The 24,506-nt window shown below is 55.8% G+C and overlaps 1 protein-coding gene across 1 annotated transcript in view; it reads left to right on the top strand.

The window, feature by feature from the left end:
• Positions 1-756: 756 nt before the first annotated feature.
• The window catches only part of LOC144955429 (protein O-linked-mannose beta-1,2-N-acetylglucosaminyltransferase 1-like), a gene marked incomplete at its 5' end in the record, with an annotated part of 73,878 nt that continues 50,128 nt past the window's right edge, over positions 757-24,506 (top strand). The window contains 6 exon segments of the mRNA XM_078885646.1: positions 757-877; positions 2,902-3,000; positions 3,698-3,825; positions 9,714-9,784; positions 14,623-14,698; positions 17,459-17,542. Of these exon segments, the coding sequence (XP_078741772.1) occupies positions 757-877; positions 2,902-3,000; positions 3,698-3,825; positions 9,714-9,784; positions 14,623-14,698; positions 17,459-17,542 (579 nt within the window).

Below are 24,506 nucleotides of genomic sequence, written 5' to 3'. Positions count from 1 at the left end.
GTGGGTGAGTGAGTGGGTGGGTGGGTGGGTGGGTGAGTGAGTGGGTGAGTGGGTGGGTGTGTAGGTGAGTGGGTGGGTGGGTGGGTGAGTGGGTGAGTGGGTGAGTGGGTGAGTGGGTGAGTGGGTGCGTGGGTGGGTGGGTGAGTGGGTGGGTGGGTGGGTGGGTGAGTGGGTGGGTGGGTGGGTGGGTGGGTGGGTGGGTGGGTGGGTGGGTGGGTGGGTGAGTGGGTGGGTGGGTGGGTGAGTGGGTGGGTGGGTGAGTGGGTGGGTGGGTGGGTGAGTGGGTGGGTGGGTGGGTGAGTGAGTGAGTGACTGGGTGAGTGTCTGGGTGAGTGGGTGGGTGGGTGAGTGAGTGAGTGGGTGGGTGGGTGAGTGAGTGAGTGGGTGGGTGGGTGGGTGAGTGAGTGAGTGAGTGAGTGACTGAGTGAGTGAGTGAGTGAGTGACTGACTGAGTGAGTGACTCACTGACTGGCTGACTGACTGAGTGAGTGACTGAGTGACTGACTGAGTGAGTGACTGACTGACTGAGTGACTCACTGACTGAGTGACTCACTGACTGAGTGACTGACTGACTCACTGACTGAGTGACTGACTGACTCACTGTCTAGGATGAGGGTTCGTTCCACCTCTCTGCGTCTGCCCGCTTGCGCCTCACGGAGCTGAGTGACTGAGTGAGTGACTGACTGGCTGACTGAGTGACTGACTGACTGAGTGAGTGACTCACTGAGTGACTCACTGACTGACTGACTCACTGTCTAGGATGAGGGTTCGTTCCACCTCTCTGCGTCTGCCCGCTTGCGCCTCACGGAGCTAGGCAGCGTGCAGGCCTCAGGCCTTGCCTGGCGCGACGCCTGGGCCCTGGTCCTCTACAACGGCGGTGAGACCCTCACCCAGTCACTCACTTAGTCACCCAGTTAGTCACTCACTTAGTCACCCAGTCAGTCACTCACTTAGTCACCCAGTTAGTCACTCACTTAGTCACCCAGTCAGTCACCCACTTAGTCAGTCAGTCAGTCACTTAGTCAGTCAGTCAGTCAGTCACTCAGTCACTCACTCAGTCACCCAGCCAGTCACTCAGTCAGTCAGTCACTCAGTCAGTCACTCACTTAGTCACCCAGTCAGTCAGTCACTCAGTCAGTCAGTCACTCAGTCAGTCAGTCACTTAGTCACCCAGTCAGTCACTCACTTAGTCTCCCAGTCAGTCAGTCACTCACTCAGTCAGTCACTTAGTCAGTCAGTCACTTAGTCACCCACTTAGTCACTCACTTAGTCAGTCACTTAGTCAGTCAGTTAGTCAGTCACCCAGTCAGTCACTCAGTCAGTCAGTCACTCACTTAGTCACTCAGTCAGTCAGTCACTCAGTCAGTCACTCAGTCAGTCAGTCACTCAGTCAGTCACTTAGTCACCCAGTCAGTCACTCAGTCAATCAGTCACTCAGTCAGTCAGTCACTCAGTCGGTCACTCACCCAGTCACTCAGTCAGTCAGTCACTCAGTCAGTCACTCACTCAGTCACTCAGTCACTCACTCAGTCACTCACTCAGTCACTCACTTAGTCAGTCACTTAGTCACTCACTTAGTCACTCAGTCAGTCAGTCACTCAGTCACTCAGTCAGTCAGTCACTCAGTCTGTCAGTCACTCACTCAGTCACTCAGTCACTCAGTCAGTCAGTCACTCAGTCTGTCAGTCACTCAGTCAGTCAGTCACTCAGTCAGTCACTCACTTAGTCAGTCAGTCACTTACTTAGTCAGTCACTCAGTCAGTCTCTCACTCACTCAGTCAGTCACTCACTCAGTCAGACACTCAGTCACTCAGTCACTCACTCAGTCACTCACTTAGTCAGTCACTTAGTCACTCACTCAGTCAGTCACTTAGTCACTCACTTAGTCAGTCACTTAGTCAGTCAGTCACTCAGTCAGTCACTCACTCAGTCAGTCAGTCACTTAGTCACTCACTTAGTCAGTCACTTAGTCAGTCAGTCAATCACTCAGTCAGTCACTCACTCACTCAGTCACTCACTCAATTACTCAGTCAGTCACTCACTCAGTCAGTCACTCACTCACTCACTCAATCACTCAGTCAGTCACTCACTCAGTCAGTCAGTCACCCAGTCAGTCAGTCAGTCACTCACTCAGTCAGTCAGTCACTTAGTCAGTCACTTAGTCAGTCACTCAGTCAGTCACTCACTCAGTCACCCACTCACCTACCCACCCACCCACTCACCCACTCACTCACTCACCCACCCACTCACTCACCCACCCACTCACCCCCTCACTCACCCACTCACCCACCCACCCACTCACCCACCCACTCACTCACTCACCCACCCACTCACCCACCTACCCACTCACTCACTCACACACCCACCCACTCACTCACCCACCCACTCACTCACTCACACACCCACCCACTCACCCACCCACTCACTCACTCACTCACCCACTCACCCACCCACCCACCCACTCACTCACTCACACACCCACCCACCCACCCACCCACCCACTCACCCACTCACCCACCCACCCACTCACCCAACCACCCACTCACCCACTCACCCACTCACCCACCCACTCACCCACCCACCCACCCACTCACCCACTCACCCACCCATCCACCCACCCACTCACTCACTCACTCACCCACTCACCCACCCACTCACCCACCCACTCACCCACTCACCCACCCACCCACCCACCCACTCACCCACCCACCCACTCACCCACCCACTCACCCAACCACCCACTCACCCACCCACCCACTCACCCACCCAACCACCCACTCACCCACTCACCCACTCACCCACTCACCCACCCACCCACTCACCCACTCACCCACCCACCCACTCACCCACTCACCCACCCACCCACTCACCCACTCACCCACCCACCCACTCTCTCCCCAGGTGAGAGTAAGGGAGAGTTGATTTCCCACTCTCCGTCACTCACATCCTGGGCAGACCCGGTCCTCCTGAGGACTGAAATCACCCTGGTTCCTGTGGAAGGTGAGTGGGTGAGTGGGTGAGTGGGTGAGTGAGTGGGTGAGTGAGTGGGTGAGTGAGTGGGTGAGTGAGTGGGTGAGTGGGTGGGTGGGTGGGTGAGTGGGTGGGTGGGTGGGTGGGTGAGTGAGTGAGTGAGTGGGTGAGTGGGTGGGTGGGTGAGTGCGTGGGTGTATGTATGTGTGAGTAGAGGCTGATTGTGGCTGTGTGTGTGTCACTGTGTGTGTCACTGTGTGTGTGTGTCACTGTGTGTGTGTCACTGTGTGTATGTGTGTATGTGTGTGTGTGCGTGTGAGTAGAGGCTGATTGTGGCTGTGTGTGTGTGTATGTGTGTGTGTGTGTGTATGTGTGTGTGTATGATTGTGTATGTGTGTGTGTGTCACTGTGTGTGTGTGTGTCACTGTGTGTGTGTGTATGTGTGTGTGTCACTGTGTGTGTGTGTGTGTCACTGTGTGTGTGTGTGTGTCACTGTGTGTGTGTGTATGTGTGTGTGTCACTGTGTGTGTGAGTAGAGGCTGATTGTGGCTGTGTGTGTATGTGTGCGTGTGTGTGTATGTGTGTGCGTGTGCGTGTGTGTGTCACTGTGTATGTGTGTATGTGTGTGTGTGTGCGTGTGTGTGTGTGTGTGCGTGTGTGTGTATGTGTGTGTGTATGTGTGTGTGTATGTGTGTGTGTCACTGTGTGTGCGTGTGCGTGTGCGTAGAGGCTGACTGTGGCTGGCCTGCGGGCCCCGTGTCTTCACGGCGCCGCAGCTTCTGCTCCAAACACGAGGGCTTCGGCTCCCTCTGTGCGTGTCGCGATCCCGCCTCACTCACCTTCTCACCAGCCCCGGTGAGGAACTCACCACTCACTCACCACACTCACCACCACACTCACCACTACACTCACCACTCACTCACCACCACACTCACCACTAGTACACTCACCACCACACTCACCAACGCACGAGGGCTTCGGCTCCCTCTGTGCGTGTCGCGATCCCGCCTCACTCACCTTCTCACCAGCCCCGGTGAGGAACTCACCACTCACTCACCACACTCACCACTCACTCACCACCACACTCACCACTCACTCACCACCACACTCACCAACACACGAGGGCTTCGGCTCCCTCTGTGCGTGTCGCGATCCCGCCTCACTCACCTTCTCACCAGCCCCGGTGAGGAACTCACCACTCACTCACCACACTCACCACTCACTCACCACCACACTCACCACTCACTCACCACCACACTCACCAACACACGAGGGCTTCGGCTCCCTCTGTGCGTGTCGCGATCCCGCCTCACTCACCTTCTCACCAGCCCCGGTGAGGAACTCACCACTCACTCACCACACTCACCACTCACTCACCACCACACTCACCACTCACTCACCACCACACTCACCAACACACGAGGGCTTCGGCTCCCTCTGTGCGTGTCGCGATCCCGCCTCACTCACCTTCTCACCAGCCCCGGTGAGGAACTCACCACTCACTCACCACACTCACCACTCACTCACCACCACACTCACCACTCACTCACCACCACACTCACCACTAGTACACTCACCACTACACTCACCAACACACGAGGGCTTCGGCTCCCTCTGTGCGTGTCGCGATCCCGCCTCACTCACCTTCTCACCAGCCCCGGTGAGGAACTCACCACTCACTCACCACACTCACCACTCACTCACCACCACACTCACCACTCACTCACCACCACACTCACCACTACACTCACCAACACACGAGGGCTTCGGCTCCCTCTGTGCGTGTCGCGATCCCGCCTCACTCACCTTCTCACCAGCCCCGGTGAGGAACTCACCACTCACTCACCACACTCACCACACTCACCACTCACTCAGCATCACCACCATCATCACCACTACTCACCACCACACTCACCACTAGTACACTCACCACTACACTCACCAACACACTCACCACCACACTCACCACCACACTCACCACTACACTCACCACCACACTCACCACTACACTCACCACCACACTCACCACCACACTCACCACCACACTCACCACCACACTCACCACCACACTCACCAACACACTCACCACTACACTCACCACCACACTCACCACCACACTCACAATCACACTCACCACCACACTCACCACCACACTCACCACCACACTCACCACCACACTCACCACCACACTCACCACCACACTCACCAACACACTCACCACTAGTACACTCACCACCACACTCACCACCACACTCACCACCACACTCACCACCACACTCACCACCACACTCACCACTACACTCACTACTACACTCACCACTACACTCACCACCACACTCACCACCACCACACTCACCACCACACTCACCACCACACTCACCACCACACTCACCACCACACTCACCACCACACTCACCACCACACTCACCACCACACTCACCACTACACTCACTACTACACTCACCACTACACTCACCACCACACTCACCACCACCACACTCACCACCACCACACTCACCACCACACTCACCACTACACTCACCACCACACTCACCACCACACTCACCACTCACCACTACACTCACCACTACACTCACCACTACACTCACCATCACACTCACCACTACACTCACCACCACACTCACCACCACACTCACCACCACACTCACCACTCACCACTACACTCACCACTACACTCACCACTACACTCACCACCACACTCACCACCACACTCACCACCACACTCACCACTACACTCACCACCACACTCACCACTAGTACACTCACCACCACACTCACCACCACACTCACCACTAGTACACTCACCACCACACTCACCACCACACTCACCACTAGTACACTCACCACCACACTCACCACCACACTCACCACCACACTCACCATCACACTCACCAACACACTCACCACTAGTACACTCACCACCACACTCACCACTACACTCACCAGCACACTCACCACCACACTCACCAACACACTCACCACCACACTCACCACCACACTCACCACCACACTCACCACCACACTCACCACTACACTCACCACCACACTCACCACTACACTCACCACCACACTCACCACCACACTCACCACTCACTCACCACCACACTCACCACCACACTCACCACCACACTCACCACCACACTCACCACTCACTCACCACCACACTCACCACCACACTCACCACCACACTCACCAACACACTCACCACCACACTCACCAACACACTCACCACCACACTCACCACCACACTCACCACCACACTCACCACCACACTCACCACTACACTCACCACCTACACTCACCACCACACTCACCACCACACTCATCACCACACTCACCACTACACTCACCACCACACTCACCACCACACTCACCACCACACTCACCACCACACTCACCACCACACTCACCACCACACTCACCACCACACTCACCACTACACTCACTACTACACTCACCACTACACTCACCACCACACTCACCACCACACTCACCACCACACTCACCACCACACTCACCACTACACTCACCACCACACTCACCACCATACTCACCACCACACTCACCACTACACTCACCAACACACTCACCACCACACTCACCACCACACTCACCACCACACTCACCACTACACTCACCACCACACTCACCACCACACTCACCACCACACTCACCACTCACTCACCACTCACTCACCACTACACTCACCACTAGACACTCACCACCACACTCACCACCACACTCACCACCACACTCACCACCACACTCACCACCACACTCACCACTACACTCACCACTACACTCACCACTACACTCACCACCACACTCACCACCACACTCACCACCACACTCACCACCACACTCACACCACACTCACCACCACACTCACCACCACACTCACCACCACACTCACACTCACCACCACACTCACCACCACACTCACCACCAACACTACACACACCACACTCACCACCAACACTCACCACCACACTCACCACCCACTCACCACCACACCTCACCACCACACTCACCACACACACTCACCACCACACTCACCACCACACTCACCACCACACTCACCAACCACTCACACTCACCACACCTCACCACACACTCACCCACCACACTCACCACCTACCACACCACACACTCACCACACACTCACCACCACACTCACCACCACACTCACCACCACACTCACCACCACACTCACCCACCACACTCACCACCACACTGCACCACCACACACTCACCAACATCACCACCACACTCACCACACACTCACCACTACACTCACCACCACACTCACCACCATCACACTCACCACCACACTCACCAACACACTCACCACCACACTCACCACCACACTCACCACTCACTCACCACCACCCACACTCACCACCACACTCACCACCACACTCACCACCACACTCACCACCACACTCACCACCACACTCACCACCACACTCACACACACTCACCACCACACTCAACCACCACACTCACCACCACTCACCACCACACTCACCACCACACTCACCACTCACCCCACTCACCACCTCCACTCACCACCACACTCACCACCACACTCACCACCACACTCACCACCACACCTCACCACCACACTCACCACCACACTCACCACCACACTCACCACCACACTCACCACCACACTCACCACTCACTCACCACCACACTCACCACCACACTCACCACCACACTCACCACCACACTCACACACACTCACACTCACCACCACACTCACCACCACACTCACCACCACACTCACCACCACATACCCACACTCACCACCACACTCACCACCACACTCACCACCACACTCACCACCACACTCACCAACACACACTCACACACACACTCACCACCACACTCACCACCACACTCACCACCACACTCACCACCACACTCACCACCACACTCCCACTACACTCACCACCACACTCACACCACACTCACCACCACACTCACCACCACACTCACCACCACACTCACCACCACCACACTCACCACCACACTCACCACCACACTCACCACCACACTCACCACCACACTCACCACACACTCACACCACACTCACCCACCTCACACCACCACACTCACCACCACACTCACCACACACTCACCACCACACTCACCACCACCACACACTCACCACCACCCACTCACCACCACACTCACCACTACACTCACCACCACACTCACCACTACACTCCACCACCTACACTCACCACCCTACACTCACCACCACACTCACCACCACACTCACCACCACACTCACCACCACACTCACCACCACACTCACCACCACACTCACCACACACTCACCACACACTCACCACACCACACTCACCACCACACTCACCACACTCACCACACACTCACCACCACCACTCACCACCACACTCACCACCACACTCACCACCACACTCACCACCATACTCACCACCACACTCACACTACACTCACCACTACACTCACCACTACACTCACCACTACACTCACCACTCACACTCACCACAACACTCACCACCACACTCACCACCACACTCACCACCACATCACCACCACACTCACCACCACACTCACCACCACACTCACCACCACCACCACACACTCACCACCACACTCACCACCACACACACCACCACACTCACCACCACACTCACCACCACACTCACCACCACACTCCACCACCACACTCCCACCACACTCACCACCACACACCTCACCACCCCACACTCACCACCACACTCACCACCACACTCACCACCACACTCACCACCACACTCACCACCACACCACACTCACCACACACTCACCACCACACTCACCACCACACTCACCACCACACTCACCACCACACTCACCACCACACTCACCACCACACTCACCACCACACTCACCACCACACTCACCACCACACTCACCAATACACTGATGGTGATGGTGGTGATGGTGGTGGTGGTGGTGATGGTGATGGTGGTGATGGTGGTGGTGGTGGTGATGGTGATGGTGGTGATGGTGGTGGTGGTGATGGTGTTGATGTTGTTGCTGTTGATGATGATGTTTGATGATGATGATGTTGTTGATGTTGTTGATGTTGTTGTTGATGTTTGTTGATGATGTTGTTGATGTTGTTGATGATGTTGTTGATGTTGTTGATGATGTTGTTGATGTTGTTGATGTTGTTGTTGATGTTGTTGATGATGTTGTTGATGATGTTGTTGATGTTGTTGATGTTGTTGATGTTGTTGATGTTGATGATGTTGTTGTTGTTGTTGATGAGTGTTGTTGATGTTGTTGATGTTGTTGATGTTGTTGTTGAGTGTTGTGTTGATGTTGATGTTGTTGATGTTGTGTTGATGTTGTTGTTGATGATGTTGTTGATGTTGTTGATGTTGTTGTTGATGTTGTTGATGTTGATGTTGTTGATGTTGTTGATGATGTTGTTGATGTTGTTGATGTTGTTGTTGATGATGTTGTTGATGTTGTGTTGTTGATGTTGATGTTGGTTGATGTTGTTGATGTTGTTGATGTTGTTGATGTTGTTGATGTTGTTGATGTTGTTGATGTTGTTGATGTTGATGTTGTTGATGTTGTTGTTGATGTTGTTGATGTTGTTGTTGAGTGTTGTTGATGTTGTTGTTGTTGATGTTGTTGTTGTTGTTGATTGATGTTGTGTTGATGTGTGTTGATGGTAGATGGGTCTGAGTGGAGCTCACGATGTCCCTGTGGTCGTCATCGCCAGCAACCGCCCTCACTACCTCTACAGGTAACCACGGCAACCACCACAACAACCACCACAACAACAACAACAACAACCACAACAACAACAACAACAACCACAACAACCACAACAACAACAACCACAACAACCACAACAACTACTACCACAACTACCACAACAACTACTACCACAACTACCACAATAACAACAACCACAACAACCACAACAACAACAACCACAACAACCACAACAACTACTACCACAACTACCACAACAACAACAACCACAACAACAATTACCACAACAACAACAACAACCACAACAACAACCACAACAACAACAACCACGACAACCACAACAACAACCACAACAACAACCACAACAACAACAACCACAACAACAACCACAACAACTACTACCACAACTACCTCTACAGGTAACCACGACAACCACAACAACAACCACAACAAGAGCAACAACCACAACAACCACAACAACAACAACCACAACAGCCACAACAACCACCACAACAACAACAACCACAACAACAACAACCACAACTACCACTTCAGGTAACCACGACAACCACAACAACCACAACAACAACAACAAGAGCAACAACAACCACAACCACCACAACAACAACCACAACAACAACCACAACAACAACAACAACAACAACCACAATTACCACAACAACAACAACAACAACCACAACAACAACAACCACAACAACAACAACCACAACAACAACAACAACAACCACAACAACAACAACCACAACAACAACAACAACCACGACAACCACAACAACAACAACAACAACAACAACCACAACTACCACAACAACAACCACGACAACAACAACAACAACCACAACAACCACAACAACAACCACAACAACCACAACAACAACCACAACAACAACAACAACAACCACAACTAGCACAACTAACTACAGTCGCATCTCGTAATACGAGCACTTTGGAATACGTGATGTTTTAAATGTGTATTTCATGATGCGTTATTTTTTAAATTTCATGATTTCCCTTCTACGTGACTTTACCGAAAGAAATAACGTAATAAAAAGGTTGTATTTAATAAAGTAAATAAAATTAAACATAAAAAATGTATTTTATGACGTTTTATTTAATTAAATAATAAGGTTTTATTTAATAGAAGAATACAAATTAAACGCTATAAAATAATTATTTGATGATGTTTTATTTAATGAAATAATAAGAGGGGGTTATTTAATAAATTAAAAAATAAAACATAATAAAATAATTATTTTATTATGTTTTATTTAATGAAATAATAAGAGGGGTTTATTTAATAAATTAAAAAATGAAACGCTATAAAATAATTATTTTAGTATGTTTTATTCAATAAAATAATAAGAGGGGTTTATTTAATAAATTAAAAAATAAAACGCTATAAAATAATTATTTTAGTATGTTTTATAAAATAAAATAATAAGAGGGGTTTATTTAATAAATTAAAAAATAAAACGCTATAAAATAATTATTTTAGTATGTTTTATAAAATAAAATTTTTAAAAATAAGGTTGGAGGAGGGGAGGGGCGATGGGTGCAGGGGCAGGTGCAGCTCAGACAGTACATCTCATAAAATCGTAAAACATCAAAATTAATAAAAATAAAATAAAATAAAAATCACGACGTTTCGGAGGCGACACAAGTCTCCGTCATTTGCCTCCGAAACGTCGTGATTTTTGTTTTATTTTATTTTATTTTCATTAATTTTGATGTTTTACCTACGCGGTGACTTTACCGAAAAAACCTACGAATATGATTCCTTGCAGTCACGAAAGCTTCAAATCTAGAACTAATAAAATCGTGTTTTTTAAAGTATTTTTTAAATATTTTATCGGTGTACCGCTGTGTCTGTACCGCTGTGTCTGTACCGCTGTGTCTGTGCCGCTGTGTCTGTGCTGCTGTGTCTGTACTGCTGTGTCTGTGCTGCTGTGTCTGTACTGCTGTGTCTGTACTGCTGTGTCTGTACCGCTGTGTCTGTACCGCTGTGTCTACTGCTGTGTCTGTACCGCTGTGTCTGTGCTGCTGTGTCTGTACTGCTGTGTCTGTGCTGCTGTGTCTGTGCTGCTGTGTCTGTACTGCTGTGTCTGTGCTGCTGTGTCTGTACTGCTGTGTCTGTGCTGCTGTGTCTGTGCTGCTGTGTCTGTGCTGCTGTGTCTGTGCTGCTGTGTCTGTACTGCTGTGTCTGTACCGCTGTGTCTGTGCTGCTGTGTCTGTACTGCTGTGTCTGTGCTGCTGTGTCTGTGCTGCTGTGTCTGTGCTGCTGTGTCTGTGCTGCTGTGTCTGTACCGCTGTGTCTGTACTGCTGTGTCTGTGCTGCTGTGTCTGTACTGCTGTGTCTGTGTCTGTACTGCTGTGTCTGTACCGCTGTGTCTGTACTGCTGTGTCTGTGCCGCTGTGTCTGTGCCGCTGTGTCTGTACCGCTGTGTCTGTGCTGCTGTGTCTGTGCTGCTGTGTCTGTACTGCTGTGTCTGTACCGCTGTGTCTGTGCTGCTGTGTCTGTACTGCTGTGTCTGTACCGCTGTGTCTGTACCGCTGTGTCTGTACCGCTGTGTCTGTACCGCTGTGTCTGTACTGCTGTGTCTGTGCTGCTGTGTCTGTGCTGCTGTGTCTGTACTGCTGTGTCTGTGCTGCTGTGTCTGTACTGCTGTGTCTGTGCTGCTGTGTCTGTGCTGCTGTGTCTGTGCTGCTGTGTCTGTGCTGCTGTGTCTGTACTGCTGTGTCTGTACCGCTGTGTTTGTGCTGCTGTGTCTGTACTGCTGTGTCTGTGCTGCTGTGTCTGTGCTGCTGTGTCTGTGCTGCTGTGTCTGTGCTGCTGTGTCTGTACTGCTGTGTCTGTACCGCTGTGTCTGTACTGCTGTGTCTGTGCTGCTGTGTCTGTACTGCTGTGTCTGTGTCTGTACTGCTGTGTCTGTACCGCTGTGTCTGTACTGCTGTGTCTGTGCTGCTGTGTCTGTGCTGCTGTGTCTGTACCGCTGTGTCTGTGCTGCTGTGTCTGTACTGCTGTGTCTGTACCGCTGTGTCTGTGCCGCTGTGTCTGTACTGCTGTGTCTGTGCTGCTGTGTCTGTGCTGCTGTGTCTGTGCTGCTGTGTCTGTGCTGCTGTGTCTGTACTGCTGTGTCTGTACCGCTGTGTCTGTACTGCTGTGTCTGTACTGCTGTGTCTGTACTGCTGTGTCTGTGTCTGTACTGCTGTGTCTGTACTGCTGTGTCTGTACCGCTGTGTCTGTGTCTGTACTGCTGTGTCTGTACTGCTGTGTCTGTACCGCTGCGTCTGTGCTGCTGTGTCTGTACTGCTGTGTCTGTGCTGCTGTGTCTGTACTGCTGTGTCTGTGCTGCTGTGTCTGTACTGCTGTGTCTGTGCTGCTGTGTCTGTACTGCTGTGTCTGTGCTGCTGTGTCTGTACTGCTGTGTCTGTACTGCTGTGTCTGTGCTGCTGTGTCTGTGCTGCTGTGTCTGTACTGCTGTGTCTGTGCTGCTGTGTCTGTGCTGCTGTGTCTGTACTGCTGTGTCTGTACTGCTGTGTCTGTGCTGCTGTGTCTGTACTGCTGTGTCTGTGCTGCTGTGTCTGTGCTGCTGTGTCTGTGCTGCTGTGTCTGTACTGCTGTGTCTGTGCTGCTGTGTCTGTGCTGCTGTGTCTGTACTGCTGTGTCTGTACTGCTGTGTCTGTGCTGCTGTGCCTGTGCTGCTGTGTCTGTACTGCTGTGTCTGTACTGCTGTGTCTGTACCGCTGTCTCTGTACCGCTGTGTCTGTGCTGCCGTGTCTGTACTGCTGTGTCTGTACTGCTGTGTCTGTGCTGCTGTGTCTGTACTGCTGTGTCTGTGCTGCTGTGTCTGTACCGCTGTGTCTGTACTGCTGTGTCTGTACTGCTGTGTCTGTACTGCTGTGTCTGTGCTGCTGTGTCTGTACTGCTGTGTCTGTGCTGCTGTGTCTGTACTGCTGTGTCTGTGCTGCTGTGTCTGTACTGCTGTGTCTGTACCGCTGTGTCTGTGCTGCTGTGTCTGTACTGCTGTGTCTGTACCGCTGTGTCTGTGCTGCTGTGTCTGTGCTGCTGTGTCTGTACCGCTGTGTCTGTGCTGCTGTGTCTGTGCTGCTGCGTCTGTGCTGCTGTGTCTGTACTGCTGTGTCTGTACCGCTGTGTCTGTGCTGCTGTGTCTGTACTGCTGTGTCTGTACCGCTGTGTCTGTGCTGCTGTGTCTGTGCTGCTGTGTCTGTACCGCTGTGTCTGTACTGCTGTGTCTGTGCTGCTGTGTCTGTGCTGCTGTGTCTGTGCTGCTGTGTCTGTGCTGCTGTGTCTGTACTGCTGTGTCTGTGCTGCTGTGTCTGTACTGCTGTGTCTGTACTGCTGTGTCTGTACTGCTGTGTCTGTACTGCTGTGTCTGTGCTGCTGTGTCTGTGCTGTTGTGTCTGTACTGCTGTGTCTGTACTGCTGTGTCTGTACTGTTGTGTCTGTACTGCTGTGTCTGTGCTGCTGTGTCTGTACTGCTGTGTCTGTACTGCTGTGTCTGTACTGCTGTGTCTGTACTGTTGTGTCTGTACTGCTGTGTCTGTACTGCTTTGTCTGTGCTGCTGTGTCTGTACTGCTGTGTCTGTACTGCTGTGTCTGTACCGCTGTGTCTGTACCGCTGTGTGTGTACTGCTGTGTCTGTACTGCTGTGTCTGTGCTGCTGTGTCTGTGCTGCTGTGTCTGTACTGCTGTGTCTGTGCTGCTGTGTCTGTGCTGCTGTGTCTGTGCTGCTGTGTCTGTACTGCTGTGTCTGTGCTGCTGTGTCTGTACTGCTGTGTCTGTACTGCTGTGTCTGTGCTGCTGTGTCTGTAATGGGTGAACAGGATGCTGCGTTCGCTGCTGTCTGCAGACGGAGTGAATCCATCACTCATCACTGTCTTCATAGACGGATACTACGATGTGAGCGCTCACTCAGCTACTCACTCAGCTACTCACTCAGCTACTCACTCAGCTACTCACTCAGCTACTCACTCACTCAGCTACTCACTCAGCTACTCACTCAGCTACTCACTCACTCAGCTACTCACTCAGCTACTCACTCAGCTACTCACTCACTCAGCTACTCACTCAGCTACTCATTCACTCAGCTACTCAGTCACTCACTCACTCAGCTACTCACTCAGCTACTCACTCAGCTACTCACTCACCTACTCAGTCACTCAGCTACTCACTCAGCTACTCACTCACCTACTCAGTCACTCAGCTACTCACTCACTCACTCAGCTACTCACTCACTCAGCTACTCACTCAGCTACTCACTCACCTACTCAGTCACTCAGCTACTCACTCACTCACTCAGCTACTCACTCACTCAGCTACTCACTCACTCACTCAGCTACTCACTCAGCTACTCACTCACTCACTCAGCTACTCACTCAGCTACTCACTCACTCACTCAGCTACTCACTCAGCTACTCACTCACTCACTCAGCTAGTCACTCAGCTACTCACTCAGCTACTCACTCAGCTACTGACTCACTCAGCTACTCACTCACTCAGCTACTCACTCACTCACCTACACACTCACTCACTCAGCTACTCACTCAGCTACTCACTCAGCTACTCACTCACCTACTCACTCACTCAGCTACTCACTCAGCTACTCACTCACCTACTCACTCACCTACTCACTCACTCAGCTACTCACTCAGCTACTCACTCACTCAGCTACCCACTCACCTACTCACTCACTCAGCTACTCACTCAGCTACTCACTCAGCTACTCAGTCACTCACCTACTCACTCACTCACCTACACACTCACTCACTCAGCTACTCACTCAGCTACTCACTCAGCTACTCACTCACTCAGCTACTCACTCAGCTACTCAGTCACTCAGCTACTCACTCAGCTACTCATTCACTCAGCTACTCACTCACTCAGCTACTCACTCAGCTACTCACTCAGCTACTCACTCACTCAGCTACTCACTCAGCTACTCACTCACTCATTCAGCTAGTCACTCAGCTACTCAGTCACTCAGCTACTCACTCAGCTACTCACTCACTCAGCTACTCACTCAGCTACTCACTCAGCTACTCACTCACTCAGCTACTCACTCACTCAGCTACACACTCACCTACTCACTCACTCAGCTACTCACTCAGCTACTCACTCACTCAGCTACTCACTCAGCTACTCACTCACTCAGCTACTCACTCAGCTACTCACTCACTCAGCTACTCACTCAGCTACTCACTCACTCAGCTACTCACTCACCTACTCACTCACTCATTCAGCTACTCACTCAGCTACTCACTCAGCTACTCACTCACTCAGCTACTCACTCACCTACTCACTCACTCACTCACTCAGCTACTCACTCAGCTACTCACTCAGCTACTCACTCAGCTACTCACTCAGCTACTCTCACCTACTCAGTCACTCAGCTACTCACTCACCTACTCACTCACTCAGCTACTCACTCAGCTACTCACTCACTCAGCTACTCACTCAGCTACTCACTCACTCATTCAGCTAGTCACTCAGCTACTCAGTCACTCACTCACTCAGCTACTCACTCAGCTACTCACTCAGCTACTCACTCAGCTACTCACTCAGCTACTCACTCAGCTACTCACTCACCTACTCAGTCACTCACCTACTCACTCACTCACCTACTCAGCTACTCACTCACTCAGCTACTCACTCAGCTACTCACTCACTCACCTACTCACTCACTCAGCTACTCACTCAGCTACTCACTCAGCTACTCACTCAGCTACTCACTCACTCACTCAGCTACTCACTCAGCTACTCACTCAGCTACTCACTCACTCACTCAGCTACTCACTCAGCTACTCACTCACTCACTCAGCTACTCACTCACTCAGCTACTCACTCAGCTACTCACTCAGCTACTCACTCACTCAGCTACTCACTCACTCAGCTACTCACTCAGCTTCTCACTCAGCTACTCACTCAGCTACTCACTCAGCTACTCACTCAGCTACTCACTCACTCAGCTACTCACTCACTCACCTACTCACTCACTCAGCTACTCACTCAGCTACTCACTCACTCAGCTACTCACTCAGCTACTCACTCAGCCACTCACTCAGCTACTCACTCAGCTACTCACTCAGCTACTCACTCACCCACTCAGCTAGTCACTCACACACTCACTCACTGATCTACTCACACACTCAGCTAGATACTCATTCAGCTACTCACTCAGCTACTGACTCACTCAGCTACTCACTCACTCAGCTACTCACTCACTCAGCTACTCAGCTACACACTCAGCTAATCACTCAGCTACTCACTCAGCCACTCACTCAGCTACTCACTCAGCTACTCACTCACTCAGCTACTCACTCACTCAGCTACTGACTCACTCAGCTACTCACTCAGCTACTCACTCAGCTACTCACTCACTCAGCTACTCACTCACTCAGCTACTCAGCTACACACTCAGCTACTCACTCACCCCCCCACCCCCAAACCCACCCACCCACCCACTCACCCACCCACCCACTCACCCACCCACCCACCCACTCACCCACTCACCCACCCACCCACTCACCCACCCACCCACCCACTCACCCACCCACCCACCCACTCACTCACCCACCCACCCACTCACCCACCCACCCACCCACCCACTCACCCACCCACCCACCCACTCACCCACCCACCAATGCTTCTCTCCCCCCACAGGAGCCCATGGATGTAGTGACACTCTTCGATCTGAGAGGGGTTCAGCATCAACCAGTGGGGATCAAGAACGCACGCATCTCCCAGGTGGGTGGGTGGGTGGGTGAGTGGGTGGGTGGGTGGGTGAGTGGGTGGGTGAGTGGGTGAGTGGGTGGGTGGGTGGGGGGGTGGGGGGGTGGGTGAGTGGGTGAGTGAGTGGGTGGGTGGGTGAGTGGGTGGGCGGGTGAGTGGGTGGGCGGGTGAGTGGGTGAGTGGGTGGGTGGGTGGGTGAGTGGGTGAGTGGGTGGGTGGGTGGGTGGGTGAGTGGGTGAGTGGGTGGGTGGGTGAGTGGGTGGGCGGGTGAGTGGGTGAGTGGGTGGGTGGGTGGGTGAGTGGGTAGGTGAGTGAGTGGGTGGGTGGGTGAGTGGGTGGGCGGGTGAGTGGGTGAGTGGGTGGGTGGGTGGGTGAGTGGGTGAGTGGGTGGGTGGGTGGGTGGGTGAGTGGGTGAGTGGGTGGGTGAGTGAGTGGGTGGGTGGGTGAGTGGGTGAGTGGGTGAGTGGGTGGGCGGGTGAGTGGGTGAGTGGGTGGGTGGGTGGGTGAGTGGGTAGGTGAGTGAGTGGGTGGGTGGGTGAGTGGGTGGGCGGGTGAGTGGGTGAGTGAGTGGGTGGTTGGGTGAGTGGGTGGGTGAGTGAGTGAGTGGGTAGGTGAGTGGGTGGGTGGGTAGGTGAGTGGGTAGGTGAGTGGGTAGGTGAGTGGGTAGGTGAGTGAGTGGGTGGGTAGGTGAGTGAGTGGGTGGGTGGGTGAGTGGGTAGGTGAGTGGGTAGGTGAGTGGGTAGGTGAGTGAGTGGGTGGGCGGGTGAGTGGGTGGGCAGGTGAGTGGGTGGGTGAGTGAGTGGGTGGGTAGGTGAGTGGGTAGGTGAGTGGGTAGGTGAGTGGGTAGGTGAGTGAGTGGGTGGGTAGGTGAGTGGGTAGGTGAGTGGGTAGGTGAGTGAGTGGGTGGGTAGGTGAGTGAGTGGGTGAGTGGGTGAGTGGGTGGGCGGGTGAGCGGGTGGGCGGGTGAGCGGGTGAGTGGGTGGGCGGGTGAGTGGGTGAGTGGGTGGGTGGGTGAGTGGGTGGGCGGGTGAGTGGGTGAGTGGGTGGGTGGGTGGGTGAGTGGGTGGGTGAGTGGGTAGGTGAGTGGGTGGGTGGGTGAGTGGGTGGGCGGGTGAGTGGGTGGGCGGGTGAGTGGGTGAGTGGGTGGGTGGGTGGGTGAGTGGGTGAGTGGGTGGGTGGGTGAGTGGGTAGGTGAGTGGGTGAGTGGGTGAGTGGGTAGGTGAGTGAGTGGGTGGGTGGGTGAGTGGGTGGGCGGGTGAGTGGGTGAGCTGGTGAGTGGGTGAGTGGGTGGGTGGGTGAGTGGGTAGGTGAGTGGGTGAGTGGGTGGGTGAGTGGGTGAGTGGGTGGGTGAGTGGGTAGGTGAGTGGGTAGGTGAGTGGGTAGGTGAGTGAGTGGGTGGGTGAGTGGGTGAGTGGGTAGGTGAGTGGGTAGGTGAGTGGGTGGGTGGGTGAGTGAGTGGGTGGGTGGGTGGGTGAGTGGGTGGGTGGATGGGTGGGTGAGTGGGTGAGTGGGTGAGTGGGTGAGTGAGTGGGTGGTTGGGTGAGTGGGTGGGTGAGTGAGTGAGTGGGTGAGTGAGTGGGTGAGTGGCTGGGTGAGTGAGTGAGTGGGTGAGTGAGTGAGTGGGTGAGTGGGTGGGTGAGTGGGTGGGTGGGTGAGTGGGTGAGTGGGTGAGTGAGTGGGTGGGTGAGTGGGTGGGTGAGTGGGTGGGTGAGTGGGTGAGTGGGTGAGTGGGTGGGTGGGTGGGGGGGTGGGGGGGTGGGGGGGTGGGTGAGTGGGTGGGTGAGTGAGTGGGTGGGTGGGTGGGTGGGTGGGTGGGCGGGTGAGCGGGTGGGCGGGTGAGCGGGTGGGTGGGTGGGCGGGTGAGTGGGTGGGTGGGTGGGTGAGTGGGTGGGTGGGTGGGTGGGTGAGTGGGTGGGCGGGTGAGTGGGTGAGTGGGTGGGTGGGTGAGTGGGTGAGTGGGTGGGCGGGTGAGTGGGTGGGCGGGTGAGTGGGTGAGTGGGTGGGTGGGTGGGTGAGTGGGTGAGTGGGTGGGTGGGTGAGTGGGTGGGTGGGTGAGTGGGTGGGCGGGTGAGTGGGTGGGCGGGTGAGTGGGTGGGCGGGTGAGTGGGTGGGTGGGTGGGTAGGTGAGTGGGTAGGTGAGTGGGTAGGTGAGTGAGTGGGTGGGTAGGTGAGTGAGCGGGTGGGTGGGTGAGTGGGTGGGCGGGTGAGTGGGTGGGCGGGTGAGTGGGTGAGTGGGTGGGTGGGTGAGTGGGTGAGTGGGTGGGCGGGTGAGTGGGTGGGCAGGTGAGTGGGTGAGTGGGTGGGTGGGTGGGTGAGTGGGTGGGTGGGTGGGTGGGTGAGTGGGTGGGCGGGTGAGTGGGTGGGTGGGTGGGTGGGTGGGTGAGTGGGTGAGTGAGTGGGTGGGTGAGTGGGTGAGTGGGTGGGTGAGTGGGTGGGTGAGTGAGTGAGTGGGTGGGTGGGTGAGTGGGTGGGCGGGTGAGTGGGTGGGCGGGTGAGTGGGTGGGCGGGTGAGTGGGTGAGTGGGTGGGTGGGTGGGTGGGTGGGTGAGTGGGTGGGTGGGTGGGTGGGTGGGTGAGTGGGTAGGTGAGTGGGTGAGTGGGTGAGTGGGTAGGTGAGTGAGTGGGTGGGTGGGTGAGTGGGTGGGCGGGTGAGTGGGTGAGTGGGTGAGTGGGTGGGTGGGTGAGTGGGTGAGTGGGTGAGTGGGTGAGTGGGTGGGTGAGTGGGTGGGTGGGTGAGTGGGTGGGCGGGTGAGTGGTTGAGTGGGTGGGTGGGTGGGCGGGTGAGCGGGTGAGTGGGTGGGTGGGTGAGTGGGTGGGTGGGTGAGTGGGTGGGCGGGTGAGTGGGTGAGTGGGTGGGTGGGTGGGTGAGTGGGTGGGTGAGTGGGTAGGTGAGTGAGTGGGTGGGTTGGTGAGTGGGTGGGCGGGTGAGTGGGTGGGCGGGTGAGTGGGTGAGTGGGTGGGTGGGTGGGTGAGTGGGTGAGTGGGTGGGTGGGTGAGTGGGTAGGTGAGTGGGTGAGTGGGTGAGTGGGTAGGTGAGTGAGTGGGTGGGTGGGTGAGTGGGTGGGCGGGTGAGTGGGTGAGTTGGTGAGTGGGTGAGTGGGTGGGTGGGTGAGTGGGTAGGTGAGTGGGTGAGTGGGTGAGTGGGTGGGTGAGTGGGTGAGTGGGTGGGTGAGTGGGTAGGTGAGTGGGTGGGTGAGTGGGTGAGTGGGTAGGTGAGTGGGTAGGTGAGTGGGTGGGTGGGTGAGTGAGTGGGTGGGTGGGTGGGTGGGTGAGTGGGTGGGTGGATGGGTGGGTGAGTGGGTGAGTGGGTGAGTGGGTGGGTGAGTGAGTGAGTGGGTGAGTGAGTGGGTGAGTGGGTGGGTGAGTGAGTGAGTGGGTGAGTGAGTGAGTGGGTGAGTGCGTGGGTGAGTGAGTGAGTGAGTGGGTGAGTGAGTGAGTGGGTGAGTGGGTGGGTGAGTGGGTGGGTGAGTGGGTGAGTGGGTGAGTGAGTGGTTGGGTGAGTGGGTGGGTGAGTGGGTGGGTGGGTGAGTGAGTGGGTGGGTGGGTGAGTGGGTGGGCGGGTGAGCGGGTGGGCGGGTGAGTGGGTGGGCGGGTGAGTGGGTGGGCGGGTGAGTGGGTGAGTGGGTGGGTGGGTGAGTGGGTGAGTGAGTGGGTGGGTGAGTGGGTAGGTGGGTGAGTGGGTGGGTGGGTGAGTGGGTGGGCGGGTGAGTGGGTGGGCGGGTGAGTGGGTGGGCGGGTGAGTGGGTGAGTGGGTGGGTGGGTAGGTGAGTGGGTAGGTGAGTGGGTAGGTGAGTGAGTGGGTGGGTAGGTGAGTGGGTAAGTGAGTGGGTAGGTGAGTGGGTAGGTGAGTGAGTGGGTGGGTGGGTAGGTGAGTGAGCGGGTGGGTGGGTGAGTGGGTGGGCGGGTGAGTGGGTGGGCGGGTGAGTGGGTGAGTGGGTGAGTGGATGAGTGAGTGGGTGGGTGAGTGGGTGAATGAGTGAGTGAGTGGGTGAGTAGGTGAGTAGGTGAGTGGGTGGGTGGGTGAGTGGGTGGGTGGGTGGGTGAGTGAGTGGTTGAGTGGGTGAGTGGGTGAGTGAGTGAGTGAGTGGGTGAGTGGGTGGGGAGTGAGTAGGTTAGTGAGTGAGTGAGTGGGTGAGTGAATGAGTGAGTAGGTGAGTGGGTGAGTGGGTAGGTGAGTAGGTGAGTGAGTGAGTGAGTGGGTGGGTGGGTGAGTGGGTGGGCGGGTGAGTGGGTGGGCGGGTGAGTGGGTGGGTGGGTGGGTGGGTGGGTGAGTGGGTGAGTGGGTGGGTGGGTGAGTGGGTAGGTGAGTGGGTGAGTGGGTGAGTGGGTAGGTGAGTGAGTGGGCGGGTGAGTGGGTGAGTGGGTGAGTGGGTGAGTTGGTGGGTGGGTGAGTGGGTAGGTGAGTGGGTGAGTGGGTGAGTGGGTGGGTGGGTGAGTGGGTGGGTGGGTGAGTGGGTGGGCGGGTGAGTGGGTGAGTGGGTGGGTGGGTGAGTGGGTAGGTGAGTGGGTGAGTGGTTGAGTGGGTGGGTGGGTGAGTGGGTAGGTGAATGGGTGAGTGGGTGAGTGGGTGAGTAAGTGGGTGGGTGGGTGAGTGGGTGAGTGGGTAGGTGAGTGGGTGAGTAGGTGAGTGGGTGAGTGGGTGAGTGGGTGAGTGGGTGGGTGAGTGGGTGAGTGGGTGAGTGGGTAGGTTAGTGGGTGAGTGGGTAGGTGAGTGGGTGGGTGAGTGGGTAGGTGGGTGAGTGGGTGGGTGGGTGAGTGGGTGGGCGGGTGAGTGGGTGGGCGGGTGAGTGGGTGGGCGGGTGAGTGGGTGAGTGGGTGGGTGGGTAGGTGAGTGGGTAGGTGAGTGGGTAGGTGAGTGAGTGGGTGGGTAGGTGAGTGGGTAAGTGAGTGGGTAGGTGAGTGGGTAGGTGAGTGAGTGGGTGGGTGGGTAGGTGAGTGAGCGGGTGGGTGGGTGAGTGGGTGGGCGGGTGAGTGGGTGGGCGGGTGAGTGGGTGAGTGGGTGGGTGGGTGGGTGGGTGAGTGGGTGAGTGGGTGGGTGGGTGAGTGGGTGGGCGGGTGAGTGGGTGAGTGGGTGGGTGGGTGAGTGGGTGGGTGGGTGGGTGGGTGGGTGAGTGGGTGGGCGGGTGAGTGGGTGAGTGGGTGGGTGGGTGAGAGGGTGAGTGAGTGGGTGGGTGAGTGGGTGGGCGGGTGAGTGGGTGGGTGGGTGGGTGGGTGAGTGGGTGAGTGAGTGGGTGGGTGAGTGGGTGAGTGGGTGGGTGAGTGGGTGGGTGAGTGAGTGAGTGGGTGGGTGGGTGAGTGGGTGGGCGGGTGAGTGGGTGGGCGGGTGAGTGGGTGGGCGGGTGAGTGGGTGAGTGGGTGGGTGGGTGGGTGGGTGAGTGGGTGGGTGGGTGGGTGGGTGGGTGAGTGGGTAGGTGAGTGGGTGAGTGGGTGAGTGGGTAGGTGAGTGAGTGGGTGGGTGGGTGAGTGGGTGGGCGGGTGAGTGGGTGAGTGGGTGAGTGGGTGGGTGGGTGAGTGGGTGAGTGGGTGAGTGGGTGGGTGAGTGGGTGGGTGGGTGAGTGGGTGGGCGGGTGAGTGGTTGAGTGGGTGGGTGGGTGGGCGGGTGAGCGGGTGAGTGGGTGGGTGGGTGAGTGGGTGGGTGGGTGAGTGGGTGGGCGGGTGAGTGGGTGAGTGGGTGGGTGGGTGGGTGAGTGGGTGGGTGAATGGGTAGGTGAGTGAGTGGGTGGGTTGGTGAGTGGGTGGGCGGGTGAGTGGGTGGGCGGGTGAGTGGGTGAGTGGGTGGGTGGGTGGGTGAGTGGGTGAGTGGGTGGGTGGGTGAGTGGGTAGGTGAGTGGGTGAGTGGGTGAGTGGGTAGGTGAGTGAGTGGGTGGGTGGGTGAGTGGGTGGGCGGGTGAGTGGGTGAGTTGGTGAGTGGGTGAGTGGGTGGGTGGGTGAGTGGGTAGGTGAGTGGGTGAGTGGGTGAGTGGGTGGGTGAGTGGGTGAGTGGGTGGGTGAGTGGGTAGGTGAGTGGGTGGGTGAGTGGGTGAGTGGGTAGGTGAGTGGGTAGGTGAGTGGGTGGGTGGGTGAGTGAGTGGGTGGGTGGGTGGGTGGGTGAGTGGGTGGGTGGATGGGTGGGTGAGTGGGTGAGTGGGTGAGTGGGTGGGTGAGTGAGTGAGTGGGTGAGTGAGTGGGTGAGTGGGTGGGTGAGTGAGTGAGTGGGTGAGTGAGTGAGTGGGTGAGTGCGTGGGTGAGTGAGTGAGTGAGTGGGTGAGTGAGTGAGTGGGTGAGTGGGTGGGTGAGTGGGTGGGTGAGTGGGTGAGTGGGTGAGTGAGTGGTTGGGTGAGTGGGTGGGTGAGTGGGTGGGTGGGTGAGTGAGTGGGTGGGTGGGTGAGTGGGTGGGCGGGTGAGCGGGTGTGCGGGTGAGTGGGTGGGCGGGTGAGTGGGTGGGCGGGTGAGTGGGTGAGTGGGTGGGTGGGTGAGTGGGTGAGTGAGTGGGTGGGTGAGTGGGTAGGTGGGTGAGTGGGTGGGTGGGTGAGTGGGTGGGCGGGTGAGTGGGTGGGCGGGTGAGTGGGTGGGCGGGTGAGTGGGTGAGTGGGTGGGTGGGTAGGTGAGTGGGTAGGTGAGTGGGTAGGTGAGTGAGTGGGTGGGTAGGTGAGTGGGTAAGTGAGTGGGTAGGTGAGTGGGTAGGTGAGTGAGTGGGTGGGTGGGTAGGTGAGTGAGCGGGTGGGTGGGTGAGTGGGTGGGCGGGTGAGTGGGTGGGCGGGTGAGTGGGTGAGTGGGTGAGTGGATGAGTGAGTGGGTGGGTGAGTGGGTGAATGAGTGAGTGAGTGGGTGAGTAGGTGAGTAGGTGAGTGGGTGGGTGGGTGAGTGGGTGGGTGGGTGGGTGAGTGAGTGGTTGAGTGGGTGAGTGGGTGAGTGAGTGAGTGAGTGGGTGAGTGGGTGGGGAGTGAGTAGGTTAGTGAGTGAGTGAGTGGGTGAGTGAATGAGTGAGTAGGTGAGTGGGT

Source organism: Lampetra fluviatilis, unplaced genomic scaffold, assembly GCF_964198595.1.
Source record: "Lampetra fluviatilis unplaced genomic scaffold, kcLamFluv1.1 SCAFFOLD_300, whole genome shotgun sequence".
Lineage (NCBI taxonomy): Eukaryota > Metazoa > Chordata > Hyperoartia > Petromyzontiformes > Petromyzontidae > Lampetra > Lampetra fluviatilis.
The sequence above is the reverse complement of the archived record's forward strand: the minus strand, read 5'-3'. Positions and strand labels throughout refer to the sequence as shown.